The 8349-nt window shown below is 57.3% G+C and overlaps 1 protein-coding gene across 2 annotated transcripts; it reads right to left on the bottom strand.

The window, feature by feature from the left end:
- Positions 1-106: 106 nt before the first annotated feature.
- Positions 107-7884, bottom strand: NR1D1 (nuclear receptor subfamily 1 group D member 1). 2 transcript variants are annotated; one of them, XM_006068596.4, is made up of 8 exons: positions 7223-7884; positions 4042-4383; positions 3673-3761; positions 3429-3573; positions 2436-3073; positions 1959-2144; positions 1260-1470; positions 107-600 (listed from the first exon to the last, which is right to left on the bottom strand). In XM_006068596.4, the coding sequence occupies exons 1-8, from the start codon at positions 7251-7253 to the stop codon at positions 401-403; spliced, it is 1842 nt and encodes a 613-aa protein (XP_006068658.1). In that variant the 5' UTR covers positions 7254-7884; the 3' UTR covers positions 107-400. The 2 variants fall into 2 exon arrangements, with proteins under 2 accessions (XP_006068658.1, XP_044794936.1); XM_044939001.2 differs by lacking the exon at positions 7223-7884 and adding an exon at positions 6141-6370.
- Between the last annotated feature and the right edge of the window lie 465 nt (positions 7885-8349).

The raw sequence follows: 8349 nt of genomic DNA, 5'->3' as shown, positions 1-8349 counted from the left end.
CCCACCCCCAAACTGACCAGATGGAGAGGTGTGCCCCCAGCCTTGGCCATATTTCCACCACCCCCTCCCCCTCCCCACAGAACGAGCACACACCACAGAAGCCAGCTCAGCTGTGAACTATTGGATTTGAGACAGGAATAGAACAGATCGGGGGGCTAGAGAGAAAGAGCGGGGTGGGGGGAGAGTGGTTTAAATAGGGGAGGCTGGGGAGGTGCAGTGATGGGGGAGGGAGGCAGGTATTTACAAGAAGGCTCGGGGGGGCCAGAGGCTCATCTTGGAATATTTTATAACAATATAAATAAGATTCTGGTTTGCTTTTCCTTTTCGTCTCGTAAAGGAGAGAGAAGTGCAGAGTTCGATTCTGTACAAGGGGGCAGCGGCGGAAGGCCGGCCGGGCGGGTCACTGGGCGTCCACCCGGAAGGACAGCAGCTTCTCGGAGTGCATGTTGTTCAGGGTCCGCAGGTCCGGCAGCTTGAGCAGCAGCTTGGTGAAGCGGGAAGTCTCCGAGGGCCGGTTCTTCAGCACCAGAGCCCGAAGAGCCCGCAGCAGCGTCTCCTGGAGCTGCTCCACCGAAGCGGAATTCTCCATTCCCGAGCGGTCTGTGGGGAAGACGACAGCAGTGAGGCAGACTCCCTGAGCTCCTCCGACTCTGACGAGGAGGAGGAGGACGCGGAGGTCTGCGAGGATGCAGCGGTGGCCACGCAGCCTCCCCCTGAAGCCCCTCAGAGGGCCGACGGGGAAGGGGCGGGAGGGGGAACATAACGCCCTCTCCCAGGCCCTGACCCGAAAGCAGGAGATGCCTGCAAACCAGGAGCCCAGGCTCAGCAAGGCCGGCCCCCCTCCCGCCCCACCAGGCCACTCTCCTTCCCTGAACAGGCCCAACAGGGCCCTGGCTCCCCCGCTGCTCTGTGGTTCCTTCTGCCTGGGACGCCCTTCCCCCCTCCTCTGCCTGGCAGTATCTCTGCTTGTCCTTTGAGGCCCCACCCGAGTGTCACCTCCTTCCCCAGCTCCCCAGGCAGAAATAGTTGTGTGTGCTCCCAAAGCCCTTGGTTCATGCTTCTACTGTGACACTTATCTCACTGTTTTATAATTAGTCGGGCATGAGTCTGTCTCCTGAGCTAGACTGTGTCTGAATCATGTCTGTATCTCCAGTGCCCAGTGCAGGGCCTGGCCTAGAGTAGGTACTCCATAAAAGGTGTGTTGAATCGAACTGCGTCCGCCTCCTCCCCGGTCAGGCTCAGGCGAGAGCCTGACCTACCTGCAGAGACGAGCACCACCGCGGTGAAGAGGCCCAGCTCCTCCTCGGTAAGCGCCAGGGAGTTGAGCTTCTCGCTGAAGTCGAACATGGCATTGAGCAGGTCCCCCATGCCCATGGCGCCGAGCTCCTGCAGGCTGTAGGTGGTGCGGCTCAGGAACATCACCGTCTGGTCCTTCACGTTGAACAGCGACGCAAAGCGCACCATCAGCACCTGAAGCGGGGACAGTCGTCCTGGGTGGGGCGGAAGACTTGCCAAATCACCCCTACCCTTTTCTGAAGGGGTTACAGGTGCTGCCTTGGATTTCTCAGTCAAGACCAGGGCTAGTTTCTGAGTGGTCAGTGAGGCGGAGCGGGTGGAAGGATGGGGAACATCCCACTGGCATTGGAATCCAGCGGGCCTGAATCTGAGTCTCAGCCTTGTCACTCCCTGTGACCCTGGGCAAGGCCCTTCGCCAAAGTGAATCCGCTCATGCCTAGAACGGGGGGTAGCGCTGTACTCTGAAGTGTTATTTTACGGTAGCAGGATGTGATTAGACCCCGTTTGAGATGACATAAGTTCCGGCCATCCACAGGCAGGACTGGGTGGGATTCTGCCCCTTCCTAATCACTCAAGAGTAAGGTGGCCCCTGCCCACCCCAGACCCCCATTCTGCTGGCTCCTTCCCAAGGTCGAGAGCAGGGAGCCCAAATGGTCACTCACCTCAAAGGTGCCAGCCTTAAGCAGGGTGACCTGGTCGTGCTGAGAAAGATCACGGAAGCCGGGGATGTGCTTGGCAAACTCTACCACCTCCCGCACAGCGGGCGTGAAGCTCATGGAGAAGTCCTCCCAGATCTCCTGCACAGTTCGCCCACTGCGTCCATGCGGGTACATGTTCATGGGACATGCCTGGAAAAGGGAAGGATTTGGGGAGGGGAGTATGAGCCAGGCCAGCTCAGATGGGCTTCCCTAGCAGGGCTGGGCCCCAGATTCTGCCTGGGTTAGCATTGTGGCCTTGGAGCATGGGTCTTTCAGGTAAAGCAGCAATCAAATGCCAGGTGGAGATCAGGGTTTCCCAGGCAGAGCCCCTCCTGCAGGACTGAACATCCTCTCTGCACTTAGCCTCCATACACACCCAGCGACCCTGTGCTCAATCCGTTCTCCCCAGCCCCCTGCCCACCTCACCCCCAGTGCCCTCACCAGCAGAATGTTCTTGGAGTTGCCCTGCCGCGGACTGTTGACAGGGGCTTCGCCTTCGGGGGCTGGGTACACGTGGGTGGGGCACAGACGGTGCCCATTGCTGTTGGGCTGGTGGCAGCTGTGGTGGGCAGCGCCGGGGGGCCAAGGGGGAGGGTAGGAGGAGGAAGCCTGGCGTAAACTGTTCAGGGCCTCATTGTGACGCTGGGCGGCCATGATGTTGTCATTGGCAGGCGGGCAGCCCTGACTTTCCCAGCGATGTGGGGTGGTGGCCGGACGGTTGCCCGAGGCATGGTTGGCATTGAAGTTGCCAGGTGAGGTGCCCAGTTTGTCATGGGCATAGGTGAAGATCTCACGGTGGGCCCGGGCTACCTGGGATATCACATCCTCCACTGTGGGCTCAGGACTTGGGGATCGAGGAGGCGTCAGCTGCTGTGGGAACTGGGAGAAGCCCACCAGGGGTGAGGGGGCAGGGGCTGGGGGCGGTGAGGGGCCCATGGGGCCCGGGTTGGGGTGCTGGGTGGGTGGGGTCTCCAGTGGGCACTGGCTGCTCAGCTGGTTGTTGGCCAGGTTCATGGCACTCTGCATCTCGGCCAGCATCCGCTGCTTCTCCCGTTTGGGGATGCGCCCAAAACGCACAGCTGTGACAGGATGAGAGCAGTGTCAGGAAGTTCTCACGCACACTCACATGTTTCTCTTCCTTCCTCCTGAAAGGGCAAGCCCCCAAGGACTTGGGGTTCCATATCAAAACTAAAACCCAGAAGGCCACACCCATGAAGGGGGTTTTCTAAGCAGGGCTTGTGGTAGGAGGGGACCAGAGGAACTAACTGGGAAAGAAGTGTGTGTTTACCCAAGCCCTGATGAAATATGGCCACCCCCTCTGCAAATGAGACACACAGTCTTGGGACTTTTTAAGGGAGGGACTAATTCAGAAACCTCGAGTGGAAGAAAGGGGGAAGGTGCGGGGAAGCTGGCGGGGCCATGGTGCTGCCTCACCATCTCGAGACATGCCCACGGAGAGACACTTCTTGAAGCGGCATTGCTGGCAGCGGTTACGATTGATGCGGACGATGGAGCAGTTCTCATTTTTCAGACACCTTTTGTACTGGATGTTCTGCTGGATGCTCCGACGGAAAAAGCCCTGTGGAGCAGGGCAGCGAGTGAGCATCTTGGTCCAGGCCAAGATGTGTCCTGTGTGAGAGGGTCACCTGCCCCTGCCCTTCCCTCCTCCTTGCCTCACCTTGCAGCCCTCGCAGGCATGCACGCCATAGTGGAAGCCCGAAGCCACGTCCCCACACACCTTACACAGCAACACCATGCCATTCAGCTCTGAATGGAAGAGAGGGGAGGCAGGTAAACGGGGGTTTCTGAGTGGCCAGAGAGCTGGAGGTTTTCTGGGCTGGAGACTGGGTGGGGTGAAGAGCTGAGGAGGAACTTCAGTATCTAGGGGGCATTTGGATGACCAGACGGGGCCAACAGCAGCTGGTGCAACTCTAGGAGAAATCCCCGAGGCCTGAGTAGGCCCTGGAATAACTGCCACATGAAGATCAACTCCCCACCTAGACCTGGACACCTTCCCTTCCCCCAAATCAGCTGGAAACTGACTCACTGGTGATGTTGCTGGTGCTCTTGCTGGGAGACACTCGGTTACTGTCTTCCAGGGCCACCTGTAGACCCCCTGGGGGGCTCCCATTATAGAAGGAAGAAGACGACGATGACGACGAGGAAGATGAAGAAGAAGGAGAACCATCATCACCCAAGCTGGGCGGAATGCTCCCAAAAGAGCGAGCTGGGTCCTGGGTGAGGGAGCCAGTGGGTGATGGTGGGAAGTAGGTGGGGCAACCTTGGGTCAGGGACTGGAAGCTGCCATTCGAGCTGTCACTGTATAGGGATTCAGGGCTGGTGCGGTTTGGGGAGGAGCCACTGGAGCCAATATAGGTGATGACGCCACCTGGCAGGAGAACACAAGGGAAAGGGGTGTCAACTGTTGGGCACTCAGAAGTTAACCATGTGGCACCCCTACTCTTGGAGTCCCCAGAAGAGCCACAATAAGCAATTCCCCAACATAAACCAGACATGGCCATCCAACCCCTGCAACTCTTGGCAGGTACATTCTGCGTCTGCCTTGCGTGTGAGGTACCTCCCTAGAGGCATGACCTCTGTGATGCTCTGTGGCCATCTCACATATGTACTGCTCCCCCCCCCCCCGCCCTGGATGCCTTCCTTTAGAGTATCAAACGCAGCTAATGACTTAATTGTCAGCAGCTGACCTGGGGATGGAAGAGCAGCTGAAAACCATTCATAATGCACAAGCTTCAAGAAAAACAGCCCAGCTGCCAATTTTAATACCAACACCATTCCAGGGATGAGACCATGGAGGGGCAGCTAGCCAACAGTGAGGAGAACAGAGGTCTTACAAGAATAAAACAATTACATTCTCTCAAAACTGAAAGACATCATCTCCAAAGGTACTGTTCCCCTGGCCTCCAAAATCAAGAGTCAGAATAGGCTCTATCTCTGAATCCAGGAAGGGCTTAACAGTATGAGCTGCAGGAGGTGGAAGTGAAGAACAAACTGTCCAGCCTAAAGCTTTGGAATTCCCCCTTCTAGATCTCTCCGCCTGGTGACAATGACCTTGGCTCTCTAAACCATTCAGGGACTTTGACCCTCTAGTTATATTGCCAACCAGATGGCCGAGTTCCCATTGCATTAGCAGGATAAAAAAGCGACCTGTCTGCCACACCTTTGGCCAAGTACCTCGCTTGGCTTGCCATCGGTGGGGTGGGAGAAGGGAGGATCCCAGGACACGTGTGAGCCGACACAGGCCATGCCACCGTGTCTACAGAGGCATGTCTTGCTCACCCACTGACACACACTAAGTTGGGCAGGGCCACCCTAAAATAGCTCAAGGTTGGTCAGGGTGAACCCAGTTCCCTGTAAAACAGTTGCACAACAGATCAGCTCCTACAGTTTCAGGGTTGAGGTGGGGGGATGGGATATTTATCTGGTGGTAAATGAACCTGACCTAGTTCAGCCATCCCCCAAAAGGAAGTAAGACTTTCATCCAAAGAGACTTCCAACCTGGAAGGAGGGGCACATTCAAGAGAGTCTGGTTTTAGATCTAGATCTACCACCAACAACTTGATTTGTGATCTAGAGGAAATCAACTCCCTTCTCAGAGCCCCAGTTTTACTTTCAGTGGGGAAGAGAAAAGAAAGATGAAAAGAGACTTTATATCCTTTCAGCTATGTTTCTGATATCTAGTTGTTTTCGTGGTGGTGGTTTATTCCCTAAGTCGTGTGATCCCATGGACTGAAGTCCCCCACCACGCTCCTCTGTCCATGGGATTTCCCAGGCAAGAATACTGGAGTAGTTGCCATTTCCTTCTCCAGGGTATCTTCACCACCCAGGGATTGAACCCTGGTCTCCTGCATTGCAGGGAGATTTTTTACCCACTGGGGAAGTCCTTAGGAGGCAAGCTGCGTCTTGTTTCGTGGGGGAAGGGGTAAGAGTGTTGGCAGGACTAAGAAAAGAGATGCTGGGGAACAGAAGGAATTTGTATTGTGGAGAAGCTGACTCTAAAGGCGGTAAGGTGAAGTAGGTGCAAGGACAATAAATTGAAAAGGAGTGAGGAGAAAGCTAGATGTGAGGTCTCTTTGAGGAGTGTAAACATGAGGCCACGAGAGGTCAGGGATGACTCCGTCTTACTCTGCATCGGTTATGGCGAAGGGGGGCCCCCCTCCGACAAGCGGACAGGAAAAGGAGGCAGGCGGGGGCGGTGAGTCAGCCCAGCTTCACCCAGATCTCGGCGGGGCGGGGCAGGAGCCGGGCCCTCAGCCGGCCTCACGTCCCAGCTCCACGTGTGACTCTTGCACGTGGCTCCCCAACGAGGAACCCCAGTACCCGAGGCTCCGCCCCCTCCACTTCCGTCAATCGGGAGCAGTAGCCCCGCCCCCGTTCCGCCCCTCCTAGGAGTCCCGGGTCGGGGTCTTGGGCTGAGCTTCTAACACCGGCTGGGTCGGGACTACAAAGGGAGGAGAAGAGGCGGAGGGGGGAAAATCACGCGTTGCCGGGGCAACCGGGGGGCGGAGCTCATTATGTAACGGGGCCGGGAGGCACCCACCAATGGGGTGGCGGCCACGGCTTCTGCTGAATGAAAACAAACGCAGCACGTGGGCCCGGCTCTGCAGCCATGTGAGCGCTCCCGGCTGCCTGGGCGCTCTGGGTGTCCTCCCTGGGGCACAGCACCACTCTTGGGGCTCCTCAAGTGCCACTCCCTACTGTCACTGAGGGTTCCCCAATGAGATCCGACCCATTTCCCCAGTCCCTCCTGCCTGGAACCCGAGTCGCCCCTCTGCTTCTCAAGTTCCTGCGGACTCTGAGGAAGAGGAAGATTGTAAAGAGGGGGTCCTCTTTCCGAAAAGTCCAGGCATGCCACAACTGCAGCGGGAGGATAGATGGGGGCGTTTCAGGGCACTGCTCCAAAACTCCTAGTTACTCTAAACTGTTCATCTCACCACACGTACCCACTCTCTCCATTCCCTCCTTCCCCGGGATCTGAGTCCTAGCTAAAGGGAGCTTTGGGAGTCTGAAGGGTGACGGTGGGGCGTTTCCGGGCGCATTCCCAGGCCGAACAACCCGCTGTGGAAATCCCAGCCCCATGTCCATCACTAGCAAATCCCCTGACCAAGGGAGTCCCCAGTCCCTTTCAAAGTTCCTCTTGTTCCAAGGCATAGAGGAGAGGAGACAGTGACATAGAAAGAATGATGGTAGCAAAGGAATCTTAGTACCTGTGTTGTTGTTCGAGTCCAGGGTCGTCATGTCTTCACTGGCTGACAGCGGTCATTCAAACTGGACCTTGACACAACTGGAGGTTACAGTTGCAGCTGTCGCCCCCTGGGCACTGGCCGAGGGCGGGGAGTGGACCCCCGCGGCTCACGATCAGGATCCGAGGCACTCTGCAGCAAGGTCTTGGCGGGGCAGGACTGCAGCCCTGAAGAAGGGTAGAACGCTGAGGCACCGAGGTCTGTTTTGCATGGGAAGAGCAGAGAGTGTGGGGGAAGGGGACGGAGGGAATCAGCCTGCAGTACTCCTGGCTAGAATGTAGCAAGGAGGGTCGGGTCTCTGCAGTGCACGGGGTGCCACTGCCTGACGACTCCGCAGCGCTGCAGGGTATCGAATCTGGAGCTCCTTGTGCAAAAGTCCCACAGGGAGAGAGGCTGCAGTCAGGAAGTAAGTAGGTGATGGGGAGAAACAGGGCACCCAGGCGCAAAGAAGCGAGACGTGTGCCCTGCTACGTTCCCTCGGCAGCAATATTTCACTCTGCCAATCTCAGCCGCCTTTTGCCCCAGCCTTTTTCCCTGGGACAGAGGGCTCTGCGCAGGCGCCAGCAACCCAGGGTTCCCGGGCCGCACGCGGCACTGGAGCAGGTACCATGTGATCCCAGGGAGCGCCTCGTGCCCCAGTGACACACTTTTCCAGCAGCAGGCACGTTGAGCTCGGTGCGCCTGCGTAAAGCCGAGGATGTCGGGATATGTAGTCCGTTGGCAAAGTGGGCGGACTGCGTTTATTTCCCCATTTCTGCCTTGCATAAGCTCTTGCTGGAACCGGGGAGGAGCTGCGAGCCTTGTGGGGTGGAGTGCGTTGAAGAGTCAGGGTGGCGTGTTTGGAAAGCTTGTATGGCAGAGGCATGTGAATTCCTGGGGAGGGACTGACAAGCTTGGCGGCTCCCTGGGAGATCAAAGCTAACAGCCCCTTTCTGCAAATCTTGCAAACGTGAGGGCTTCACGTGATTGTGGGACTGACCCTGCCTTGAGGTTAGTGGCCACACTAGAGAGAGAGAGATGATAGGGGAGGGAGATAGCCCCACCGTCAGGAGCTTAAGCTCCTGCAGAGCCAAGTCCTGAGAGGGAAAGAA

This window comes from Bubalus bubalis, chromosome 3 (assembly GCF_019923935.1).
Source record: "Bubalus bubalis isolate 160015118507 breed Murrah chromosome 3, NDDB_SH_1, whole genome shotgun sequence".
Classification (NCBI taxonomy): domain Eukaryota; kingdom Metazoa; phylum Chordata; class Mammalia; order Artiodactyla; family Bovidae; genus Bubalus; species Bubalus bubalis.
The sequence above is the reverse complement of the archived record's forward strand: the minus strand, read 5'-3'. Positions and strand labels throughout refer to the sequence as shown.

Bases quoted from the DNA above. Each gene is read 5' to 3' on its own strand.
- NR1D1 (XM_006068596.4), bottom strand. From the start codon at position 7,253: ATGACGACCCTGGACTCGAACAACAACACAG. The intron at 3,574-3,672 runs GTGAGGCAAGGA...CCTGCTCCACAG, and splicing joins ATGCCTGCGAGGGCTGCAAG to GGCTTTTTCCGTCGGAGCAT. The intron at 2,145-2,435 runs GTGAGGGCACTG...TCCCTTTTCCAG, and splicing joins ACTCCAAGAACATTCTGCTG to GCATGTCCCATGAACATGTA.